General features: G+C 54.1%; 2 protein-coding genes across 3 annotated transcripts; one reads left to right on the top strand and one right to left on the bottom strand.

The window, feature by feature from the left end:
- The first annotated feature begins 5,042 nt into the window (after positions 1-5,042).
- Positions 5,043-10,332, top strand: ALDH1B1 (aldehyde dehydrogenase 1 family member B1). 2 transcript variants are annotated; one of them, XM_040963521.1, is made up of 2 exons: positions 5,043-5,256; positions 7,764-10,332. In XM_040963521.1, exon 2 carries the CDS (start codon positions 7,794-7,796, stop codon positions 9,354-9,356), a length of 1,563 nt encoding a protein of 520 aa, XP_040819455.1. In that variant the 5' UTR covers positions 5,043-5,256; positions 7,764-7,793; the 3' UTR covers positions 9,357-10,332. The 2 variants fall into 2 exon arrangements, with proteins under 2 accessions (XP_040819455.1, XP_040819454.1); XM_040963520.1 differs by having other exon boundaries at positions 5,043-5,325.
- A 6,270-nt stretch (positions 10,333-16,602) lies between these two features.
- Positions 16,603-25,013, bottom strand: IGFBPL1 (insulin like growth factor binding protein like 1). Its single transcript, XM_040963582.1, has 4 exons — positions 24,569-25,013; positions 17,882-17,991; positions 17,218-17,334; positions 16,603-16,752 (listed from the first exon to the last, which is right to left on the bottom strand). Exons 1-4 carry the CDS (start codon positions 25,011-25,013, stop codon positions 16,603-16,605), a joined length of 822 nt encoding a protein of 273 aa, XP_040819516.1.
- Between the last annotated feature and the right edge of the window lie 842 nt (positions 25,014-25,855).

Here is a 25,855-nt window from a genome sequence, read left to right as displayed (position 1 = left end):
CCTACTGACTGTTTCACATACTATTGTAGACCCAATGATGCCAGATCTTCTGATTTTTCAAGAGAAACTGGGAATATGCAATGTCTCCAAGGGAAGAAATAATATACAGCTGTGCTGCAGCCAATAGTACACGTGCCATGTATGTGGGAGTGTGGGCATATATGTATGGTTGTATGTATGTGTGTAAATATATGGGTGGGAGTGAGTGTATGCGTATACATGGGCATATGTATGTATATAAGTGTGTGTATGTGTGTGTATGCGTATCTATGGGTATATGGGTAAGTGTGTATGGTTGTATGTGTGTGTATGGGAGTATGTATGTGTGTATGTGTGTGTATATGTGTGTAAGTGAGTGGGTGGGTGTGAGTATATTTATGGGTATGCGTGTGTGTCTGTATTGACTTGTGTATGGGTGTAGTTTTAGGTGTGTGTATCAGTATATGTGTATAGGTATGTGTATGTGTGTTTTTGTGTATATGGGTGTGTGTATGTGTGTGGTTGTGGGTGTGGTTGTGTGTGTGGATATAAGTGCATGTGCATATGGGTGTGTGGGTGCATATGTGTGTCTATTTTTGCATGTGGATGTGTGTGTGCATAGATGTGGGGGGGTTCCTGATCTGGAGTCTCCTCACAAACACAGCCCAGACAATATGCATAATCTTGTGCTACTTGTTACCCTGTCCTTTGGGGAAACGGTGAGCCGACAGGGATGGTATGCAGGCCACCCACCCTCAGGCTCCATGGTGGGGTACATTCTACCTTCTCTTTCAGAATCTCATCCCTGGGCTTCTGCTCAGTGCCTCCCCTTGCTCCACCTAAACCTGCTAAAATGGAGTGGAGCTAGGGAGAGTACAGGTCACACTGTCCAGTTCCTGTTTGGGTCACCTGCCTGTGACTTATATCCTGCACATAAGAAGGGGAACCACACAAGGGCAGTGAAATCCAAGCCAGAACTTCTGCTCTGCTAGGGCCAAGGCTGCACGTGATCTTAGCCAAAACGCTGAGAAACGAACCATGCCTCCCAGGTGCAGCTGTGCCCTCCCCTGCCCTGCCCTGCCCTCCTCCTAATCTGCCTGAGCATCCCTTAGTCACATCAAGGCTATCAAAGTGTGGGAGAACTAAAGCCACTCCAGCTGTGTTGAATAGGAAGAGATTTAATACAGAGAGTTGGAGACTCACCCAAGTGCCAGCAGGCTATTTATAAGAAACCTGGAAATGCTGGAGTGAAAGGAAAGCGACCACCCGCATTGTCTGCTGCCTAAAACCTTGAACGTGGTGCTTATTGAGGGCCCCCAAAGCCACGTCTGCAGGTGGCAACACCTGCCACCTGCTCTGTGCCAAGCAGCCTTCATTGTACGCTTGAGCAAGAAGTGGGTTTCCAGTTTGAACTTGGATGCTGAGTCCCTGTGTGACCTGGACAAGTCCCTGTCCCTTTCTGGGTTTCAGTTTTCCCTCCTATAAACCTAGGTTCAGAGGGAGGCAAGGAAAAGGAGGAAAGGAGGGCAGGAGGAGAACAGAGATGGCCGGAAATGCTCAGCGCTGGTTTGGCTAGACTACACGCAGACATCACTGGTGTTCTCACAGTACAAGCTCCACTTTGAGATCCACCCAGCGGGGGGGGGGGGTGATGAGGAAAAAACACGTGTGCCCATAGAGATGTTTAAACTTCCCTTCACTGAAAACCTCTGCAGGTCCTGACCCAGTGTTTCATCTCCAGTTCAAGTGCAGCGAACAGTTCTGCTCATGGCGGAGAGAAGCAGAGCAGCGTACTTGCCTTTGTTTAGAATCCAGCAAGCCTGGCCGTTCTTCTCAGTCACTTCTTGGACATATAAGGCTCTGATGCCCTGCAGGGTGGAAATAGCTTCTCTTCCACATCAATTCCATGGAAACAGAACCCTGTGTGATGCTCCCTGCTGGTAATGACCTGACTGGCCTGTGGGATCTTGCCTTTCCTCTTCCATCTTTTTAGTTCAAACACCCACAGCGGCTCCAGGCCTGGGATCTGTCGCATGACCTGGAGTTTGGTTTTGGTTTTGTTTTTGTTTTTGTTAATTAAATAGCTTAATTCCAAATCGCTGAAAAGGCATCAAACATTTACATAAATGACTCGTGCTGTACATTCAGCCTTGACCATTGCATCCTTCTCTCACAGCAGAAACGCCCAGAGTCTTTTCTGGAAACATCCATGATGGAAACACAGTATCCCTGAAGGCCTTCTGGGCTGCTGCTCCCCAAATCTGGCTGCACACCAGAAGCATTTGTGGGATTGAAAAAACAAAAACAAAAACTCTCGCACTCTGACCCATATCTGGTCATTTACAATCTCCAGGGAAGGCCCAGGAGGCTGCGTAGCCATGTCTGAGGCCCCGTCTAGTTCAGGCTTTATCCATCCCCCTCTGCTGGATTTTGTCAGGTGACTTTTATCTCTCCTTACGTTCCTCTGGTGATGAGGGACTCGTTCCTCCAGCTAACCTCCCTTGCTGTCCAGGCTCTGCCCCCTAAGATTCCCACAGACCCCATTTTCTCCCTTCAGAAAATTAGGAGGCACAACTCTGTCCCTCAAGTTAGGGTGATAAACCCCCTCCGCCACCACCAGTTTCAGTTGTCCAAGCCTGGAGCCCTTCCCTGTGGTCACCACCTCATATCTGCCCCAGCCTCTCAGGCCTGCTCCAGCTTGCCAGGGCAAACTGAGCCTGTGTCCTTATACTGGAGGTCATTTCAGTAAGGCCTGTTCGTAACCACCTTACCCATTCATTACCAACAAGGCGGTGCCATGGCCAGTGTCCCAGGAACGCTGGGTTGCCCACCAACTGCCATGGAGGAGGCAGGAGGGGCTTTGCAAGGGATGAGAAAGCGTGAGTATTTAAGTGGCAAGGCAAAGCCTCGTGCCTCCAGGAAGGGCTGTGTTGTGGAGCTTGACTGGACCCACCCTAAGGAAGTCACAGCAACAAAGGATTCCACAGAGCTGGAGCTCACAGAGAAAGAACCATGTGATTTCGGTCCAGCTAAAACCACGGGAACATTGTGTGGGTAGGCAGGGATGTCATATAGCAAGCAGGTGCTCACGGTCTGGCTTCTGGAGCAACATAGATCTCGTCCCTCAGCCTGCTTCCCGTCAGAGATCACCCAGCAGCTCTTTGCTCAAGACATTCCTGCAGCAGGGATAGTAAGAGCAGGTAGTGGGGCAAAGATGTTGCAGCTATAGTGTCCAATTGCCGCAGCTGGGCTGAAGGAAGGGCAAAGAATAAGGCTGCGAGAGAGCCTCACAGGTCTGCCCTCCTGCTGGCGATGCCCTCTACCATCCCCCAAACCCCCTTCTGCCCAAGGACCGGGACAACGCCTTTCAGCTAGCTACCACCGCCCACTCTTGGCATCGGATTGTGGGAAAGTTGGACAGAGAGGCAGAATGCACACCAAGGCTCTCAACAGGAAAAACAGCTTTATTCTTTATACTGGTGGACACAAAGGGTTTTTATTATTTTTTTTCCTTCCAAATTCTGGACCCTAAACAAAGCAGAGCACTGTCTTACATACCCCAGCACAAATCACATTAAATTCCCGCATACATATTCAGTTACAGAACTTTGGATTGGATATTTCAGTACCATAGCACTGTCCATACAACTGCTTACATAAAGCTACACCTGCATGTCCCTAAACTTCCGTTGGCTAGTCAGATTCCCCAAGCTGAGCTGTCGCATTGCAGTGTTTGCAGTAGTACATGCTCTCACCCAGGTACATTTTGGCATTTCTTTGAAACCCCCCCTCCCCCCCTTTTTTTTTTTACCTGCCAGAAAAGCCTTCACTTACAAGCATTTAGCATTTTGGTCCTTTATTTTTAATTTTTTTTTTTCCTACAGAAACAGAGGATGGTGCCTGCAAAGTCCCACTACAGCAGTTCTAGTGCTGAGCAGCAGCCAGGACAGGTAGTTGCAAAGGAGCCAGGGAGCACAGCTTTCAGCTTCCAGGCCTTGCAAAGCTGGAGGCCAACATGGAGTCACAGTGAGTGCGTGCGTGGGTCCGGGATGTCCATCTCAGCATCCTGACGAAAGCACACAACCCAGCACTCAACAGCTCTCTCCTGAGGTGGTGGTCCCACCCAGCACACAGAATGAGACAGAAGAAAAAGCTAACCGTGCTTTCAGAAAGCAGACAAATTGAGGTTCCTCGGTGATCTCATTTTCATTACTTAAAAGAAGTCCTAAAAAGATATGGAAGGAAAATGGCTGGTAGGAAGAACCTTAATAATTACTACTTTTGGGTGAAAGGTGATTTTCTCTTCTGTGTTTTCTAAGCTTCTATATTACGCTTATATCTTTTGTTCTTAGAACAAAAAAATGCACTTTTTAAAAAATGCACAGAATTGGGCTTGGTGTTGCGGTATGTGAATTAAGATGCTATTTGCAATGCTGGCCTCGGACTTGGTTGCTAGCTGGCGTGCTGGCTGCTCCACTTTGGATCCAGCTCCCTGCCAACGCACCTGGGAAAGCAGTGGAAAATGTCCCCACTCCTTGGGCCCCTGCACCCACTTTGGAGACCTGGAAGAAGCTCCTGTGTCCTGTTTTTTTTCCCAACCAGTCCTTGACTTTGCAGCCGTTTGGGAAGCAAACCAGTCTCTTTCTCTCTGTCCCTCTCTCTTCTCACTATATCAGTCTGCTTTTCAAATAACCAAAACAATCTTTTTTAAAAAGTACAAATTTTAAAAAATCATAAAGGACCTGGGAAGGAGTACAGTGGAAGTGAAGAAGTTACCATAAATAAGTGAACTCAGGGCGAAGCAATAAAGGCAGGGCAGGAACATGCTAAAGAAATACGAAAGAAAATGCATCCGGGTCTAGGCTCCGCGCGACGGTCGGGCCACACCCCGGCCCTTCCTAGGGTCTACGCAGAGCGCTCTTAGGACCCGGAGTCTGAGTGGCGCGGCCGGAAGAGGCGCGTGCGGCCGCATTGGCCGCCGGCACGGAGGCGGGTCTGCAGTGAGCCCTGGTGGGCGGGAGGGCGGCGGATGCGCCCGGGAGATCCGCCTTCCAGCCCGGCACTGGCTCCGGAACCCCGGCCGGGTCTGTGCGCTCCGCAGGTAACGGACATCTCTGCGACCAGCTGCCGGTGCGCGGTTCCCGACGCAGGCCGCAGGCGTGACCGCGCGGTGGAGGCCTTCGCCCCGCGTTGGAGGGGGATTCTCCCTAGCGCCCCAAGTTGCACTGTAGGACCGAACCTCACTCCCTACTCCTGCCCGAGCTGGGGTAGCCCTAAGTGAGTCCTGAGGACCCAGACACCCGTCCACCTCCATCGCCGCTGGTCAGGCCGAGGGAAGAGAGTGAGGTGGGTACCAAAAAAGTCGGATACTCCAACAAGGCAAACTGCAAAGAATGGGCCTTGTTTGGCCTAGCGGTTAAATGCCTGGTTAGGATGGTCACAGCCCATAGGCAAGTGCCTGGGTTTGAGGCCTGAGAGTTCCATCTCCCTGCGAATGTGCACCCCAGGAGGTGGCAGGTGGGAGAACCAGGTTGGTGGATGGTGTCCCTATTGCTGCCCCCCTTTTAAGATTTATGCCCCACCTTTTTAAGATTTATTTATTTTTATTGGAAGTCAGATATACAGAAAGAAGGAGGAACAGAGAGGAAGATCTTCCATCACTCCCCAAGTGGCCGCAACAGCCAGAGCTGAGCCGATCCAAAGCCAGGAGCCTGGAGCCTCTTCCGGGATTCCCACACAGGTGAAAGGTCCCAAGACTTTGCCCTGTCCTCCAGTGCATGCTAGGCGAGGACTTTAGCCACTAGGCTACTGTGCTGGGTTCTTTGCTGGCTTTTGAGGAGTGAGCTAGCAGATGGGGAAGTCCTGGCTCTCTATCTGCCTCTCAAAAACAGATGAACAGTCCCATATCTGGAGGAAATGCACAGCCTGGGTTGTGGAAGTCCCAGAGGAAGTCCACTGTGCTTCCTTGCTGTGGCCTGGGAGAGCCCAAGGCCTCATGTTGAGAGGAGTGGTGGTTGGCTAGTTGGCCGCGGGGAGGGGGTCATGCCTGTGGGGAACACAGACTGAGAAGGCTGCCTGCAGGCTGCCAAGTGCAGTGGACCCGTGGACATTCATTCTGCCTGCTGCTGGTGGAATTGCCCACCCCAGGCATAGGCACAGCCCAATGAACCCCTCTGACCACACCCTGTGGCTTGGTGCCCACCAGTTCACCCTCCTCTTGGACTTTGCTCTCCTTGGACCCCTGATGCACCTTCTGGCCCAGGGCCTCCCCAGGGGAGGACTTTCCTTGTGGGACTGTGTCCCTGCACAGGAGTGAGGAGTGCTGGGGGTCAGTAGGCCAGCAGGTGGGGCAGGACTGCCGTGAGATGCAGAGGCAGAAGGATTCAAACACTGGCAGGAGGGCAGCCATTTTCACAGTTAGGAACTCAGCACACTGCTCAATTTTCACTGAACATGTCTCAAAGACTGTGTCTGTGCTGTGGTAGTTTCGTGTCTACACTTCCGTTAGTGTCTTCACTGCAGATGAATGGACTCCTCTTGGCTCACTGCACCTCTGGGACCCTGCAGTCCTGCTTGGGACCTGTGCCTGGGTCCTGTGCTGGGTTGGTTTCTAAGGTGCCATCAGCTCTGATGTCCTAAATGGACAATGCCAGGCTTTAAAAATTGTTTTTGCTTTAATGATTTATTATTATTATTTTTTCAAGTGAGAGACAGAGTTCCCATGGGCTTTTTCATTTCCCAAATGCCCACAATGGCTGCCACGAGCCAGCAACACAACGCATGTCTCCCCTGCGGGTGGCGGGAATTCAGTCACTTGAGGCTTCACCCCTATCTCCCAGGGTTTGCATCGGCAGGAAGCTGAAATTAACTCCAGTGTGGGATGTGAGTATTGGAAGTGTTTCCGCTCAACTCGTGCCAGGCAGTCCATAGGCTAGACCCATTCAACGGAACCCCACAAGGCATGGCACACACTGGGAACTGGGGTTTCGGGGTGCAGTGAAGCAAGGCTGACCTTTGATTTCTACTGTAGCTGAGGGCGGTGCTTTTGTGGCCTGGGAAAAGCTGGCCTGGATGGCCTGGACACGGTTATGAGGGGTTTCAGGAGGCCCAAGAAATTAGCAGAGATGGGTACCTCTTCCCGCCCCGCCCCCTGCACTCCCATGACAGTGGGCCAGGGCACACCAGCAGTCACAAGGGTCAGGCGGTATGGTTTTGTGTCCTGTTTTGCTTTTGGCTGTAGGAGCGCAGCAGGATGTTCTGAGTTAGCACCCAGGCAGGCTGGAGTTTGAGCTGAGTGCAGGTGGGGGATTAGCTGGGTGTCCCATGGGTCCTCTGGTAATGGACACTGTGGCTTCTGACCCGGGAGAGAGTAGCAGTGGAAAGGGGCTGTTCCCACAAGAGAGAAATAAAGTTGGAGACCAGAGTGGTTTTTCTGTGCTTTGTAGCCTATGTGGTCTTGTTAAATCACTCAGTAATTGACTGTTAGGCAGCTGTGTCAGGAACTTTGCAGTGACCTCTGCTGCCAGGAAGGTGTACTTACAGGGTACCAGGCAGGCCAGTGTGTGAAGATGGCATTTGGGAAGTGAGGCAGAGGCAGGTAACCCAGGGTGGGCAGTTTTGCAGTGGGGAGGAGTTGTGATTGTCCAGCAGGTGGCCAAGTGCATTTTAGCAGAGACTCAGAGCAAGTGAGGGTGTGAGCACTGGGGTCCTGGTACCTTTAATGTTAAACTCTTGGAGCATCTGGTTTGGGGGGCTTTTGGTGACGTCTCCCATCTTGTATCTAGTTCTGCAGGCCCCTCTCTAGAGTGGACAGCATGCTGCGTGTCCTGCTGCCACGGCTGCCTTGCCTGCTCAACAGGACCACCCCTTATTCCACCTCCTCCGTGGTGGCAGCTCTGCCAAGCCCCATCCTGAACCCGGACATCCGCTACAACCAGTTATTCATTAACAATGAGTGGCAGGATGCGGCCAGCAAGAAGACCTTCCCCACCATCAACCCCACCACGGGGGAGGTCATTGGGCATGTGGCTGAAGGGGACCGGGCCGATGTGGATCGGGCTGTGAGAGCAGCCCGGGAGGCCTTTCGCCTGGGCTCCCCATGGCGCCGGATGGATGCGTCGGAGCGTGGCTGGCTATTGAGCCGCCTGGCTGACCTGGTGGAGCGGGATCGTGTCTACCTGGCTTCACTGGAGACCTTGGACAACGGCAAGCCTTTCCGGGACGCCTATACCGTGGACCTGGGCCTGCTCATCAAGATCTACCGCTACTTTGCTGGCTGGGCCGACAAGTGGCATGGCAAGACAATTCCCATGGACGGTGAGCACTTTTGTTTCACTCGACACGAGCCGGTTGGGGTCTGTGGCCAAATAATCCCATGGAACTTTCCCTTGGTCATGCAGGGCTGGAAGCTCGGCCCGGCGCTTGCTACTGGCAACACTGTGGTCATGAAGGTGGCAGAGCAGACGCCACTTTCTGCCTTGTACTTGGCCTCTCTCATCCAGGAAGCGGGCTTCCCTCCAGGTGTGGTGAACATCATCACGGGCTACGGGCCCACAGCGGGAGCGGCCATCGCCCAGCACATGGACATTGACAAGGTCGCCTTTACAGGCTCCACAGAGGTGGGCCACCTGATCCAGAAGGCAGCCGGTGATTCGAATCTCAAGAGGGTCACACTGGAGCTGGGTGGGAAGAGCCCCAGCATCGTGCTGGCCGATGCTGACCTGGGCCATGCCGTGGACCAGTGCCACGAAGCCGTGTTCTTCAACATGGGCCAATGCTGCAGCGCCGGCTCCCGTACCTTTGTTGAGGAATCCATCTATGATGAGTTTCTCGAGAGAACCGTGGAGAAAGCCAAGCAGAGGAAAGTTGGGGACCCCTTTGCATTGGACACCCAACAGGGACCCCAGGTGGACAAAGAGCAATTCGACCGGGTCCTTGGCTACATCTGGCAGGGCCAGAAGGAGGGGGCGAAGCTCCTGTGTGGTGGGGAGCGCTTTGGGGAGCAAGGTTTCTTCATCAAGCCCACAGTCTTCAGCAGCGTGCGGGATGACATGAAGATAGCCACTGAGGAAATCTTTGGACCCGTGCAGCCTGTGTTCAAGTTCAGGAGGATGGAGGAGGTAATTGAGAGGGCCAACAACACTAGGTATGGCCTGGCCGCCGCCATCTTCACCCAGGACCTGGACAAGGCCTTGTATTTCACCCAGGCCCTGCAGGCCGGGACCGTGTGGGTGAACACCTACAACGTGGTCTCCTGCCAAACGCCATTCGGGGGCTTTAAGGAATCAGGCAATGGGAGGGAGCTGGGAGAGGACGGGCTGCGGGCCTATACAGAGGTGAAGACAGTCACCATCAAGGTTCCTCAGAAGAACTCGTAGGAACAACCACAGCCACAATGCCCCAGTACCGCCCCAGTATCACCCCGTTACCACCTGGACCTGCTGATGTTTCTCTTCTGCTGTGGATCCGTGTTCTTCATTCCAAAGACATGTTAGAGGCAACCCCAGCAGGTGTAGCAGCTAAGCCAGAGCTGTTTTATTGAAGGTGGGAGAGAAGCTGGACTCAGGGTCCTGCCCGTGGCTTGCCCAGTCCCAGCCCCCTTGGTGGCCTTTGCTTGACTTTCATGAAACCTTTGGCATCTCTGGAAGACAAATTTAAGCCAGTGATCAATCATCCTAGTCCTCCCACAAGGACTTTCCAGTGCCCAATGGTTTAATCCGATGGCTTAGTGGATGGATTGCGCACAGACCCGGATGGGCTGGCATTGGAATTTTGTGAACCCTAAATCATGGCCCCATGCTTCACTGACTTCATCTAGAACCAGGAGTGCTTTTCTGAGAATGTGTCATTGGCTTTCTGGCTTACTTGTTCTTGATTTTACTGCTGATTTTCTTTCTCTGAGGCAAGAAATACATTTACATAATTAAACCTTTAAAGTCAACTCCAACACCCTAATTGTCCATCAGCATCAGTTGCATATGCAAACTGTTCCCATGGAACATTCCTTGGGCCATTCAGGCACAAAGAGGAAGGAGGTACTGACACCTGTTACACCATGTGTGAACTTGAACACGACATGCTAAATGAGAAAAGCTGGAATACAAGGCTGCATATTGCATGGTTTCATTTATGTGAAATATTCAGATGAGGCAAATCAACTGAGACAAAAGTGGATTCATGATTACCAGGGACCAGTAAAGGAGGGAATGGTGGGAGGAGGGGGAGAAAAAAGTCTTTGAGAATGTTCTAGAATCAATCACTGGAGGTCGTTTGCATAACTTTGCAAACACACTGGAAACAACTGGGTTATTCACTTATGTGAATTCATTTCATTTCAAACTTAAGGAAAATAAACTAATTTCTTCTGTTTGCAAATCCATTTTGTGTCAATATTCTCTTGCTTCTGGGCAAAGCAGAATCCCAGGACAGTCATCCAGTGAATGGGTGTGACAGTACTTGCCATGGTTTGATTTTTTCATCTTTGTTTTCCTCTGGCTGGATAACAGTGCAGCTTGAAGACCCATGGAGAGAAGCCCTGGTCCCTGCCCAGAGAATTCTATCTCATTTGGGAGCTCTGGCTAGCACTGTGCTCACTTGAAGCCATCAAATTAAATCCATCATTGAGGGCATCATCTGAGTTGCAGCGGGCACTAGAGTTCGCAACCTCAGGACCTGCCTTGTCTATTAGTTTTGCTGCTGGTGGGAGGCCAGCCTCAGAAATGTTTCTTGTCTCTTGTGGCCTCTGTCCTTCCCCTTGTCGTTGTACTTTTCATCCCAGTCTCTGACTGTCTCCCCTGGCAGGCTGTGGACTCCTGTAAGTCAGGGACCTTCAGATCCAGTTCTCTCTTCCTGCTATTGGTCAGCGTAGAGCCTGGACTTCTGAGACCACACTGTAGATAGATGCCCACACGGCTCTTTAGCAACCTGTTACCTGTAAGCCGCATGATGATGGTCTTCCTCATGTTTCTTTTGGTTAGCTTGAAAATGCTTTGTGAAGGCTTGAAGTCTTTTTGGTCTCCTCTTTGCCCCCTCCTAGGGGTCACCCCCTTTCTATGCCATCATTTGTCTGAGCTACCAGAGGAAATTGGCTGAGGCATCCCAGGATGGGACAGAATTCTTCCAGGAGCTTCATTTGGAGCTGTCATATACACTGTGTGACCGGCTGGGGAGTCAGTCCAGCCCCTCTTTAGTAACCCCACATGCACAGCCATGCCCCACTTCTGCCCCTACTGCTCTGACTTGTGGGTACATGGGGACATGGAGCTGGGCACTGTCCCTGCGTCCAGGCCTACCTTCCCAGACCTGCATGGGGGAGCTGATGCTGCAATTCACACGCAGCCACCATCCAACCGAGTGGGCCGGCCACATGCTGGGTGCCTTTGCGTGATGCGTGCCTCCCTATAGGCCTCCAAAGCAAGGGGTGGAGCTGAGAACTCTGGCAAGCAGCTTACCTGGAATCAGTTTGCCAGGGGCCACAGGTGGGGTGTACTGGGGTGTACACACAGGAGGTCACAACAAAGCCATGCAAGCTCTGCCCCTGGCTGCTGGCTCTCTGGGTTGGATCCGAGGAACCAAGGGAGCTCAAGAACTCGGTAATTTCAACAGTCTGGCTGGGGAGAGAGTTGAGACCAGGGTGAAAAGTACAGTGACCTTGGGGAGGACAGAGACTGTGACCTTTAAATGCTACTATACATGTGCTGTGTCATGGACTGCCCACCCCACCCCCGCTTGTTGTCTCCAGTCTACACATGGTAAGCAAGGACCCCTGGATACAGGGAGCAAGGACTGCACCTAAACCATTCTACCAAGGGACAGCCATGTGCATCTGCCATAACAGAGGCAGGTCCTACATAGCTACTGCCACCAGTGACTTCCTGTGCCTGAGACCAGGACTCTGAGGCTGTCAGAACCAATGGGACTCAACTTCCTGTGTGCGACAGGTGCCTTCACACCTGGGAGAAGCCAGGCTTTCATCTACTCCATTCCTTCACCTGGACAAGTCATATCCACCCCCACCGCCCCCCCCCCTTGACCATCAAACACTCCCCAGCATCACGGGGAACACTTTGGTGTGAGGCAGAGCTGCAGATAAAGGCAGTACAGGTTTGTCTGCCTCCTGGTGCCATCCAGTGTTTGGCCCTGGATGCAGTCACAGCTGGATTCAAAGGCAGCCTCAATCATTTACTAGGAGCAAGAAGTCAGCCCCATGGAGCTGAAGCAGAGAGCACGGGCCTGTTCTGGGATCCAGCTCTGTTCTGAAGTGACAGACAATCCTTAAGCTGCAGATGCCAAACCATTTGGATTTCTCTTCATTAATTCAAAGACCACAGAACAACTGGACTCTGGTTTAATGTTCTACGGGCCCTGGCAAAGCCTGAGGAAGAGGGAATCCATCGGGGTGACGTTCATGGCGACCTGATACGCCCAATCTTACATGCTTCTCCTCCATCCTGGGGGGTGGGAGGTGGGCAGTACTCTGCAAAGGCAGAGGAATGAATGTTCCCCTGAAGCCTGGAGGAAAACAGCCACTTTGATCACAGCCAGTTTCTGTACCAGGTGAAATGTGGCTTTATCTGGCGTTGCCTCTGGCTTGAGCATTACAGCAGTCCCTCCGGATGGGGAACGTGACAGAGGTGGGAGGGTACGGGGTTTGTTTCAAGATCCTCACTGGACCCTGAACCTGTGATCGTAGAACCCTGCACTGTGTGGACTCTCGTGAACACATGCATCCCAATGGTAAGGTCAAATTTCTAAGCTAGGCACAGTAAGAGGTGAGCATCATAGCTACCAGTAGAACAACATGGTTACAGCACACCAGTAACAGATGCATGGATGTGGTCTCTCTCTCAGGGCATGCACCCTTCTTCCTGTGAAGCCAGGAGATTACACAATGCCTGTGTGATGAGGCAAAAGGAGGGGGGTGACATGCGTGCTGGGATGAGACATCAGAAGAAGAGTGACCTGCTTCATGGGGTCATGGGTCATGGCCCCACTCACTCCCACCAGAGTCTGAGTGCTAGACCCCAGCCCCGACCATCACCTGGCATATGGCACCCATGGCACCCATAGGATGCAACGAGCTACATGTGGAGATGTCCCAAGAGCAGATTTCAGTGGGAGAAACAGTTATTGGGGCCACACACATGGCGGTTGGTTCTAGTGAGAGGGGGGTTGGAAGGAGCAGGCTGGCAACAGCCATAAAATGATTGGGCATGTTCAAGGAGCAACCCAACAAAGTGGCCACGTGACCATGCCCAGGCACAGGAGGAAGTAAGGAAGGCTTGTTTAGCTTGAGGTGCATAAGGAGAAAAACATGCACAATGCATGAAGGACAAATCATGTCAGCAGGAACCCAGGCTCACAGGCAGGCAGTTACCTCCCTCGGAGACAGACGCCACAAGAGTGTATCCTTAAAGGCATTTATTTCCAGGGTGCAGGGGTCACAACATCTATAAAATTGGGTAAGAAAAATACACAGCCCAGGGTTTGGGTTGGTGGTGCCAGGGAGACTCATGCTTCCCCCAGGACAACAGTGGCCACCGCAGTCCTGCTGCTGGCCCCAGAGGAAGCTTTGGGCACTGGTACTTGCATCTGCCTTTTAGGATTGGACAAAGATGTCACAGTGTAATAGGTATTGCTTCTGTCTGTACTTATACTTCAGATGCTCAAGGCAGCCAGCCCCAAATGGTCTTGATGCCTGGTACTCCCTCCACTCACCACGGGGCTCCCTCCACTCTCGCCCCAGGCCCAGGGTCAGAGCAGACACAGCTGAGGCAGAGCAGCTGTAGTGTGTGTGTGTTTGTGTGTGTGTTTGCGCATGTGTGCAGGGGCCCAAGCTGCTTGTGAGCAGGTGCCCGGCTTTGCACATCTCCCTCCTCCCAGGTTCTAGCAGCCACATCCTTTCTGCTGAGGCCTCACCAAGTGTCTGCCCAAGCCCTCTCCCCATCATTTAAATCACAGGGAAACTGACCCATGACCCCAGACCATGAAAGCAGAACACAGGGGTCCGACCCAACTCCCAAGGTGCTCAATTTCAACCCTAACTTGATTGAAAGAAGAGGGATCACAGTGTTTTCAAATGTGAAAAAAAAAATCACATATCATTCCCTTCCTCCTTATTCCACTGGCGTTACTGAGACCTCCGAAGGTGAAGGGGTCTTTCTAAGGGACTCCCCACCCAAGCCAGGGATGGACATGCAAACGACTATGCAAATAGACCTCATGCTCCCAAACTCCAAAGCCAAAGGGACAACAGCCTAGAATTTTAGACATGTAATGGGCATAAAGGCAGGGAATTTGGTCCCACAGGTTACGTTGTCTCACTCAACGCGAGCACCAGGAGCAGTGGCAAGGCTGAGCTGTACCTGGTGGAGGGTCCCAGCCCCCACAGGATTGGAGGTGCTCTCCTTTCCCTGGTTCCCATCCAGGGAACACAGTGGATTGGAGGAGAGACACACCTTGAGGTTAAGAGTCCCACCCCAGCTGCCAGGGCCTTGGCTCCCACCCTTGACAATGACATACATGCCAGCCAGTCTTCCCTAGGAGGGAAGAGTTAAAAGAAAAAAAAAGATCTCATTTCAAAAGCAGAAGGGCCACATGTACATCCATCCATTTCCCTCACTTAAAACTACATCTGCATACGAATCTAATTTATATCTAACTTTAAAAACCATACAAAAGGGGTCATCTACAAAGAGCTCTCCTGGGTCTTCACAAAGCAAGATGATCCCTTCCTTGACTGCTCCATCCTCCTGTGACCCTACAAAGAAGAAGGAGAAAAGGATTAGAGAAGAAGCAGTCTCTTCTGTGATAATCCACCAGGTGCTCCCCGCCAGCCGGAGCCAGGATCCTCTGCTCCCAGATGGGAGAAGCTAGGGACAGGGTCTGCAGGACCCAAGAGGCCCATGGCAGGCCAGGAGGTGGGCAGCTCAGAGAGAAGCTCCAGCCTGTGACTTCCCCCAGGAGCAGTGCACCTGTTCCCACTCCATCTGCATGGCCACATAACCTACTCTGGCCACTGGACTGGCCATAAGCACACATGACATTCATTGCACCTGGGAAAAAACATTAAATAAGACTGACCTGAAAAGTTAGTGAGAACCAAGGGTCTTCTGGCTGCAGACAGGCAAGGTTTGGGAGCAAAAGTAGGCTGATGGGGGCTGGCACTGTGGCATATTGCTTTGCTGTGTGTGGCACCTGCATCCTAAATGGATGCTGATTCTAAGTTGCTCCACTTCCAACCCAGCTACCTGCTGATGTGCCTGGGAAGCCAGTGGAAAATGGCTCACATACTTGAGGTCCCTACAGCCACATGGGAGACCCAGAAGCCCTGGCTCTTGGCTTCAGACAGGTCCAGCTCTTGCTGTTGCAGCCGTTTGGGGAGTGACTCAGCGGATGAAAGATCACTCTTCCTCCCTCTCTCTTTCCCTCTGTAAATCAGCATTTCAAGTAGACAAATAATTTTTTAAGTTGACTAGTGAAAAAAAGAAAGGAAGAGAAAAAAAGGAAGAAAGAAAAAGAAAGAAGTAAGAAAAAAAGTCATCCCCACCTGTAGGCGGGGAATAGACACAAAGCCCAGCTGTCACAAGTACCCTGTGCTACAGTGACTACTACAGTAGCCTGGTCCCTGCCTCATCCCTGGGCTGTGCTTCGAAGAAGCATCCAGTGCCGATGGCAGGAAGGCAAGGCCTCCACGAGGAACCCTGGGGAACAGCAGGGTGAGGTTTGGCTGTTCTGGTAGGATGCTTCCCGATGGCCACAGGCCCAGGCATGCCGGCTGCCACCTCTGTCAGGACCACAGGCAGAGACTAGCACACTGGCCTTCCTATCTGTGTGGATACCTGTGCTCCTAGCTCTCAGCTGGACAGCTCCGAAGCACCAGGCAAAAGATGCAGTGAACCTAGCAGAGACACCACCTAACCAGCCCTACCCTCACCTCCTCCTGCTTTGGTGGGGGTGGAGGGACACAGAAAGCCCTCCCACCTGCTGGTTCATACCCCAAGAACCCTTAACAGTTGGGGTTGAGCAAGGCCGAAGGCAGGAACCCTGAACTCCACCTGGGTCTCCTAAGCATTTGAACCATCATCACTGACTGCTTCCCAGGGTGCGTATGGGCAGGCAGCTGCAACTGGAAGCAGGGTGAATGCTGGGCCAAAATCCCACTCTACTTCTTCTTCTGCTGTGGCCCAGGTCTACTTTTCTTTTTAAAGATGTATTTGTGTATTATAGGAAAGACAGATCAGATTCACAAAGAGGAGGAGACACAGAGAGAAAGATCTCCCATCTGCTGGTTCACCTCCCAAATGGCTGCTGTGGCCGGAGCTGAACCAATCCAAAGCCAGGAACCAGGAGCTTCTTCCAGGTCTCCCACACAGGTGCAGGTCCCAAAGCTTTGGGCCATCCTCTACTGCTTTCCCAGGCCACAAGTAGGGAGCTGGATGGGAAATGAAGCAGCTAGGACAAGATTAGGCGCCCATATGGGATTGTAGCATGTACAAGGTTAAGGATTCAGCCATTTAGCTATTGTGCCAGACCCTGTATCCCATGTCTTATGAGCCACCCCAGACCTCTTGTGACACAAGGGACAGAAATTCTAGAAAGCACTCAGACATGGACCTTACCCCATTACATGTGGCCACTTGGGACAGGGAGGGGGAACCACTTGTCTTGCCCTAGGTCCAGAACCGTCACAGTGCCACGGGCTTGGGCCTCGCCGAGGGTGTTGGCCGCATAGCACTGGTACACTCCTGCGTCTTCCTTCCTCAGAGGACTGATCTGGAAACACAGCAAAACAAGGGTTTGCAGCTCTCCCCAGCACAGTCAACCCAACTTCTGAGTGAGCCCTTGGCAGGTCCCGGCACTTGGCCTTTCTCAGAATAAGACAAGTTCTCGCCTTCCTCTTCTTGCTTGGGCTACCAAGAAGCATGGAGTGAACAGAGAGGGCCACCTTGTTGACCTGGGATCATCTCTTTATTGTAAAGCTAGCTGGTTAGCAAGCTTAACCCCCACTATTCTGTAACATGGCAGAGCCACAGGTTCTGGGGGTGAGAACGTGGATGTCTGTAGGAGAGCCATGTTCTGCCCACCACAGCAGGTCACTGACACACCTGTCCTGTGTCCCTCACAGTCCCTGAAGGATGAGGAAGGGCCCAGAGCAGCAGGGAGAAGTGTCACATGTCACAGGCACATAAAGGATGGTTTCTAAAGATTCGGTTGGTAACTGCCAAATGATCCACTCACCAAAATCCAGGCAGTGGCTTCATGCTCTGATGGGCCCCCTCGCACCTGCACAGCTATGTTGATGTGGTCCCCAGGCAAGCCTTCCAGCACCTGGGCACCCTCGGAAGACTGCGAGACCTGGAGAGGACAGAAACAAAACAAAACAAAGAGGAAGGACCTAGAGAAGGCGTTTCTGGATAGTCACTACCCCACCCTTGTCCTTGTCCCCAAGACACTGAGATGGCACACCTTTCACAAGGGGTCAGTGGGGGCTCAGATCCAACTGTACAGGCCCACAGTGCCACCTGCTGGACAGCGGCGGGACACGGCCATCTCCAAGGCCTGGCCAGGAAACAGCTCCAGCTCACTCACATGCAGCTGTTAGGGCCACAGATACCCCCACCATCATCGCTCAGGGAGGACAAATAGGCAGCAGAACTTCCTGGGCTCCCAGCCAGCCAAAGGGCATGGGAAGGATCACACCCCAGGGGCTTGGGCCACAGAGAAGGTTTAGGAAGTGTCATTTCCTCAACTCTCTGCTCCTGGACATAGCTGCAAAGTCAAAAACTCCCTCTCCCCGACTGGTCCCACCCATTCCCCCCCACCCCTGAGTCACCCTTCTGTTTTACACACAAACACACACACACACACACACACACACACGCAGGTTCTGGAACAGAAGTACCTTCCTCCATGTGATGACCGGGGTGGGCACAGCCCTCACCTTGCAGGACAGGTGCACCTGCGCGCCGGTGACATTGTGAGTGTCCCGCGGTGGCAGGACGACCACAGGAGCTGCAAGAAGGAGATCAGGGAACTCCATCTTTACCCTGCAGGCGGGGAGCCTGGCACCCCAGTGCTCACGTCCTCCTGCCGGCTGAGGTGTCAGGATATGAGGGCAACGACTGCACAGACAGGGTACTTCTCCCAGGTGGGCACACACATAAGGTTTCCCAGACCTTGATCGCCACCTGCCTGTTTCCCAAATCCAATTGCCTTTGGTTCACCGATGGCATTTGGAGACTTTTCAAGGTTCCCCCCAGCATATGGGCAGCAGGTCCTGCTCAGCACCCCCCACTACCACCCCAGGGGCCCTTCCAGGCCTGGATGCCATCTGCTTGCAGGCCAAGTCAGTAACCCCTCCTGCGATGCAGTGGCCCCAGGGCAGTCCCTTAACAGACAAGCTTTGACTCAGAGCACAGCATGTACTTCCCTGCCCTCCAAGCCCAGGCCTCCCACTGCCCATTCAAGACACCGAGCTGAAAGTCCATCTCCATACCCCACTGCACCCCCAGCGTCACCTGAAAACTCAGGGAAGGGGCTGAGTCAAGCCTGGGCCACTCCAGGAAGGGGGCAAACATCACTTTAAGCTGCCAGAGCACCAGATCAGTGAGGGAGGGCTGGTCAGCACCTGAGGGCACGGGGGCTCTGCCTCAGAGATTCTTAGCTGTATTTGCTCAGTTTACACTGGGCTACGAGAACTAGTTCCAGCACCCTTGGCCTTCAGGCCCCATGTCAGAACTCTTCATGCCCTCCTGATCCTCCCTCTGCATGGAAACATCCCGTTTTCTCCAGCTTCTCTAACCTAACAGAAACTAACAGGACGCCTGCTGTGTAGGACTCGGAGGGGTGCGCCCGTAGCCCACGAGCTTCTAGCTGGGCTCACCTGCACTGGACGGCAGGCCTGGCTACACCACAGACCAGCTCTACAGTGTCCAGAGCAAGTACAAGGTGCAGGCGTAGCCGGGGAAATGCTCTCAGCTCAGGCCTCCTCACCCGTAAGATCTAACTAGGGAGTGATTACAGTGGGTGGAGAAAGTGATGGCTTAGCAAGCAGGATGCCCACATGGGGCTCAACAGCAGGGCTGGGCAGCAGAGGACACAAGCAACAAACAAGAGCGTCCTTCCAGACCATCCGGTGGCAGACTCTTGGTCCCTCTAGGGCCCTGCTTGGTGGCACACATTCAGCCCTGGGGTTGGAGGGGATCCTCTCCCACTGCGGCAAGGTTAGCAGAGGCGGGGGTGAGGCAGGGGGAATGGGTGAAGGACAAGATCAAACCGCCCCCAAGGGTGCAGGTCTGTCTGAAGCTGTCTGGCCCTTCCAGACGGATGCAGAGGCAGACACTGGCAAGCCAATGTTAAAATCTCCCTGAGAGCCAGCCTCAAACCCCCAACATGCCAAACCTGCCTGTGATCTGTGTCCTGCCCCGCCAGCCTCTACTTGCATGATCTCACAGACAGACAGCTCACTACCTACAGGGTCAGGCGAGCTTGGGCTGGGAAGGAAGATCTAGTCTCCTCGGCACTAACCTACCCCCCTCTGTAAGCCCCGCCCCCTTCTAAGCCCCGCCTGCCTGTCAACGCCCACCTCCGGCAAGCCCCGCCCCTCTTAGTCCCGCCTCCCCGTAAGCCCCACCTCTTCCTGAGCCCCGCCTCTCGGTAACCCGCGTGCTCAGCCCCACAGCTCCCGCGAGGTAAACAGGCCTGGCCGTCGGCCGCTCGCCGCTCCCTCACAGCTCACTCCCTCCGGGCGAGCCCACCCGGCCGCCCTCCCAGGGGCGCTGCTGACCCTAAGCCTGCAGTGAACAAGGCCCGCACCCCTAACTCGCCCAAGCAGCCCCGAAGCGGCGGCGCTCTCCTCAGCGCCCGTCGGCGGTGCCGACAAAAGGGACTGAGGGCCGCCGCCTCCTCTCCGCCGGCGCCCGGCTTCTCTCCCGGCTCCTCCGAGGGCTCCGGCGGGGACTGCGCACCGCCTCGCGCCTCGCGCCTCCCGGCCCTCCGGCCGCCAGCTGTGCGTTTCGCGTTTCTCTCTCCTCCGGCTCTCTTTCCCTCACCCAGGTGCAGGCCTCAATGCATAATCCAGTAAATCACATCCTCTCTCCTGGGAACAACTAAGAAAGCTAGTTCCACAGACGCCAGCTTGTCACTGGCTTCCTGGCAGAAAAAAAAAATTTTTTTTTCCTTAAAGGGGGCGTTTTGGGTTCCATTTCTTTATTCATTATTAAGTTGAGGATGCGGGATCGTCATCTTTTCTGTAGGCAGCTCCGAGGCACGCAGGCGGTGGTGTAAATTCCCACACAACCAGCTCATACAGCAGCTCCCTTAGCTCCGGACATTTCCTCCTGTCCTGTCCCCTAACCCTCTGTAGGCTAGGGCAGTGTCCTGAACCACAACAGGGTTCGTCCTAACAACAGTACTAGCCACAGGCTAGCTCGCTGCCTGCAGGTGCTTCCCCAGGGGATGGATGCCCCTTCCCACCAGCTCACCAAGTTGCTGGGCCCTGAGGTTCAGCCCCAGAACCCCAGCTCCTCGCCTCCCCCCTCAGAGGACTCTCCCAAGTTCACTACCCCTTTAGCCCTTCATCTGCTTTTCAGGATACGGTGGAGTGTTTTCATCTTAACAGATGGGATACCTGGGGGGGGGTGGGAAGGCACCCCTGATTCCACTGATTTCCACACTCATTTTTATTTGAAACACAGAGAGACAGAGAGAGATCTTGCAGCCCCTGGCTGCAGCCAGGAGCCTGGAACTTCATTTGGATTTCAGCCTGGGACTAGCCAGAAGCACACAGCCCCTCGCCATACCCCAGGACGGGGAGGACTGTGCCTGAATTTCTCGCTGCCACTGGTGAGTCATGTGGCTCTCGGGAGAGGGCACTCCAGGTCTGCCTAGTTTCCGAATGTCCACTGCCCCGGCTTGTCCAAGCCTGGTACCTCCGGGGAACCTAGCAGGTAACACAGAAGGGTCACCCAGGGTGGGCAGCCAAATACTGAGCACATGGGATTCAGTCATCCCATACCCTGTGGTCACATTGGTCCTCCTTGAGGCCTGAAACAAAACATGTGCCCAGATGTCTCAGATTTCTTTCATGGTGCCAGACAAAGAGAAGATATCCAAAGCCACGGTCTGGATTCCACCTGCTGTCCTCAGAGGCACACCATCTAAGGGTTTCATAATCCGGGTGCTTAGAAATCCCGGGGATGTAAGCTGACAGTCTGCCTGCCAGGTGGAACCGGAAACTCTGAGCCACTGTCCGACACTGCCTGCAGCCATCGTGGAGTCCCTGCATCAAATGTTTTAGGGCACAAGGTCCCTTTCTTTGTGTCTCATGCAAAACGGCCTTTACCGCCTCTTCCTCCCCTGGTCATCTGGCAACGCGTGCCTAGCCCAGAGGTCTCTAAATGGGGCTGCGATTTCATTCAGTCGAGGTTTAAGTTCTTCAGACTCAGGGTGGCTGCTGCGGTTCCGTGTGCTGCTGGTTCTTGGCCCAGAAACCCAATTCTGGCTATCCTGTAACAACACAACTGCCGTGTGCCATGTATAGCCTGCCAGCCCCTTCCCCACCCTGGTGCTCACAGACAGGGTGCATGCAATCAATAGCCCAGCCTTTGAAAGCCATGGCAGCAGTAACAAGTGTCCTGAGGCCATTCTACCTTGCAGGTGAGAAACAGAACTGGTAACCTAGGACAGCACTCAGGCCCGGCAGTGGCTCTGGCCACACACCCCTCAGATTCCCTGAACCCTCTCTCCATCCCACCAGGTACCTGCCACAGGACCTCCCACTTCCATGCCCTGTTCATGCTGCGCCTCTCCCAGGGTCAACCTTTGAGGCTCCCCTTCTATGGGCTCTGCCCGTTCCTCCCAGATACCACCACCTAGCACTAAACAGGGATGACCAACAAGGCCTGGGGACCAGCAGGATACAACTCCCGACTGAGAAACCCTGGAGGCGCAGGGCTACCAACCTCCCAGGTCTTCCTCTTCTGATTTGTGCATTTTTATTCATTTTGTGTATTTGAAATAGAAGACAGACAAAAGAAAAGCTCCCTCAGCAGGTTAATGCCCCAAAAGCTCAAAACGGCTGCCACCAGGCCAGAACTCCATCCAGGACTCCCACGTGGGAGACAGAGACCCAAGTACTTGAACCATCATCTGCTGCCTCCCAGATGTACCGGCATGAAGTTGGGTCGGAAGCGTAGCAGGCACTTGAACCCAGCACTCCAAGGTGGCACACGGGGTACTAAGTGATGCCTTAGCCACTAGGCCAAACTCCTGCCCCTTACATGGCATCAGGTATGCATGCCAGACAGGAACCTGGAAAGAGTCTGGCACAGTGGAACCAGAATGCATCTTAGCTGGGAGCAGATCCCTGCCCACTTCCATTTTCCCTTCTTCTGAATGGGAGGAGTTGTAGTAAGTGTAAGATCAGTTTCCAAGAGTAACCATCGGCTCCTACACAGGTCTCCAAGATACATCCTGGTAAGGACCACCTGCCTTGGGCCTTTCAGAACGGAGCAGGCCAGCTAAAAGCTAACAGCTGTTCCTCTCAGAGGAGGAGGTGAGCTTGTTCCCTTCAGAGGAGGAGGTGGGCGTAAGAACAGGTCCCTGCACCACTCTTCCTTCACCAAGGTTTCTTTGTTGCCAAGGCCAGGGGCTTGGCTGGACTGGAGGATTAGGGTGGGGTGGGGAGGAGGCGGGGCCCACCCTCCAATATAGAAACAGAACTGCTACAGTCAGCTCACTGCCCCAGCCCCCTGGGATGTCGTTAAAAACTGCTCCTGCTGAGTCTCCTGAATAAAAGATGGCTCCAGGGCAGCCCAGGAGGAGGGGCTGTCTGGGCTCTCACCCCCCTCCGAGCCTGACCAGATAGGAGGTCTCCCCAACCTGGCCAGGAGGAGTCTCCAAGTCTTTTCCTTGGTCCCCCGCATATCTTTATTGGTGGACTTAAGTCTGAGGTGGGCTCCTGAGCCCAGACAACAGAGCCCAGGGACTGTCACATTTTACTTGTCATTTGGTAATTTTCAGTGAATTAGGGGTATGGGGTTTCCATCTGCCATCTGGTCTCCCTCTGGTCACCATGGCAACCACCATCTGCCTGACTTAACACTATCAGGGGTCTGTCCTCAGACCCCTGCCTCTGCTTAGCCCTGGGAAGGGGTTGGAAACCTAGGGAGCTGGTCAGCCTCTACAGCACATCTCAGACAGGTATCCTACTGGCTGTGGACCCTGAATTCCTTCCCTACATAATAGCAGATTTTGCTGACACACCTTCTGGGCATCTCTCTCTTAGGTGCAGAAATGCTCTGAGGCCATCACCACCTCCGAGAGGCTGGAACCTGGTCAGCATTTTCCCATGCCTCCTGTGTGTGAGGTACAGTGTCACCTGCACGCAGACAAAGAGACCTGCCTGCCAAAGAACCGCTGAGGAAAGCAGATTGGAACAAACAAGTGATGGCAAGGAGCAGGGAAGGGTCGGGGGTGCTGAAATGCCACAGAGCAGATCAAGTGGAAGGGACTGCCACCGTGGTGCCAAAGAGGGAGGGAAGGGACCTGCCTAAGGGTGGGCGGGGGCGGGGGGGAGCAGTTTAGGAGCATCCCACCAGCTCTGCCCTCCCTGGTCGCACCAGGATGGAGGCATCTTCCTGCTCAGTGAGTCACCTGTTCCAGTCCTCCCTACCTTTCTCCAGCCAGCCAGCAGCCTGCCCCATCTCCAACACCCCACCAGGTCTCCATCTACTTAGAAAAGGCCTCAGCCCTGCAGTAGCTTCCTTCCAGAAGCTTGAAGCCATTTCACTGAGCTCAGCACTTAAGTCTGGGCATGGTCTCCAGGCTTCAGGTGCCAGAAGTAACCCCCCCCTGCCAAGAAACCTGAAGCCCCCCAGGATGCAAGCCAGGCTCCTTGGGACCGGCTTCCTTACCCCTAAGCTCTAGGCTGCCCCCTCCAGGCAGAGCTGACTAGGGCAGTTCTCTGAGAAATGAATGGTGGGGCCACGCCCACACTTAGCCAGGCAGCAAAACCGGAAGCCCTATTCCCACAATAACACTTACCTTCTCTCTGCTCCTTTTAAAAATTGTATCTAGAAAGGGTGGGCAGCTATGGCAGCCAGAGATGACTGTACTGGAATTTAACGGGGCGTGTGTTTCCAAGGCCCCGGGCGGGAGAGTGCCCTCATTCCACACCTGGTCCCGTCTGTGGCTGGTCCTCCTGGGGTACCCCCACTTTTCTTTCCAGGACCTTGTAACTATTCACCAAGTATGGGAGGCCAGGGAACTCAGACCCCGTGAGAGTCACCTTGCCCAACTCCCTTTGGGGGAGGGGGAGGGAAGGCGGGGAGTCCACTTTCCCCTTGCATCAGCAGAAAACTTGAAACACCAAGATGGCAAATCCACCCGAGCTCTGCGGTCGGTGTATCCACAGGCTGAGGGAAAGGAGGGCCTAGCTTGGGCATTCCACCCCGTTTCCCCCCAGAGCTTTAGGAGAGACATTGTTCGTAAACGCAAGACAGCTTTGTCTGGCTGAGCAAGGGAGTCCCGCTTTCTCTACCCACCCCAGTCCCGCGGGACCACCCCCACCCCGCCAACCTCGACTTACCGAACTCGCAGGGGCCGTCCCGCGCCTTGTGCAGGTGCCCGGTGTGCACGCGGGGCGGGTGCAGGACGCGCAAGCGCAGCGCGCAAACGCTGGGGTAGGTGCGGCCGTCGGAGCCACAGACAGCGCCGCGCTGCGCGCACAGGCAGAGCCCAGTACCCTCGGGCGCCGCCCCGGCGGTCTGGCTGGCACACACCAGGCCCGGACCGCAGCGTGCCCCGGCGCGGCCCCCGCAACTCGCTCCCTCGGCGCCCAGGCAGAGCGTGCAGCAGCCGCACGCATCGCGTGCCGCGATCCCGGACGCCGGGCAGTGCGCGGGCGCCGGGCAGCGCTCGGGCCGGCACGGACCGCACTCCGGGCGTCTAGGGCTGCCAGCGCCGTGGAGCCCGAGGCCCGGGGCCAGAGGCGGCAGCCACAGCAGCAGCAGCAGCAGCGGTGAGCGCGGCATGGCCTGCTCTGGGACAGCGGTGGCGCCTCTGCTTAGCGCTCGGATCGGGCGCGCGTGGCGCTGCCACCCCGCCCGCCCCGCTACCGCTGATTGGCCGGGCCCGCACCGCGGGGTGCCTACACCCCGCTGCCCTGGCCCGGGACAGGCTTGGGGAAGGTGGGCTCGTCGCCTCGGGGCTCTGAGCTGCAGCCGCGTGTCTTGGCCAGCTCCTGGACAACTGATTGGACTCTTGGGGCCTCAGTGCAGACAGAACTTGCCCGAGGTTGCCACGGTAGAGTCAGGATTTGATTCTGCTTTGCAGGTGCAAGGCTGACTCCCAGAAATAAGCTCCTTAATTATTACATGTTACATTTTCTTGTGTTTATGATATTTGTGATCTTATTTTTGCATTCGGCAGTTTTCAAAAACAAACATGTGAGATGAAACTCCGACCGGGTTTAGAGCCCAGTGTTGTTGTCAGATTCTGGTGTGTCTTTTCAGAAATTTTCTATTCCTGCAGAAAAGCATGGGTGAGGGGGGCCATAGCTGCTGGTTAGCCTGGGTTGCTGATATACTACTGGGACTATGGTTTCAGTTCCGGCTGCTCCACTTCCCTTCTAATGCACCTGGGAGGGCAGCGGAGGCCCAGGAGAACCCGCTGAAGTTCCTGGCTCCTGGCTTCGAACTGGACCAAATCCAGCTCTGGTTGTTGCAGTCCTTTGAGGAATGAACCAGCAGATGGGTGATCTCCATCTCTGTCTTTCCCTCTGTCTCTCTATAACTTCTGTCTTACAAATAAATACGCTTTTTAAAAAAAGCAGGTGTGAATACAGAGCCCCACCCTTTAAAGCATGCACATGTAG

Source organism: Ochotona curzoniae, unplaced genomic scaffold (assembly GCF_017591425.1).
Source record: "Ochotona curzoniae isolate NIBS_2020 unplaced genomic scaffold, NIBS_Ocur_1.0 scaffold_3208, whole genome shotgun sequence".
Classification (NCBI taxonomy): domain Eukaryota; kingdom Metazoa; phylum Chordata; class Mammalia; order Lagomorpha; family Ochotonidae; genus Ochotona; species Ochotona curzoniae.
The sequence above is the reverse complement of the archived record's forward strand: the minus strand, read 5'-3'. Positions and strand labels throughout refer to the sequence as shown.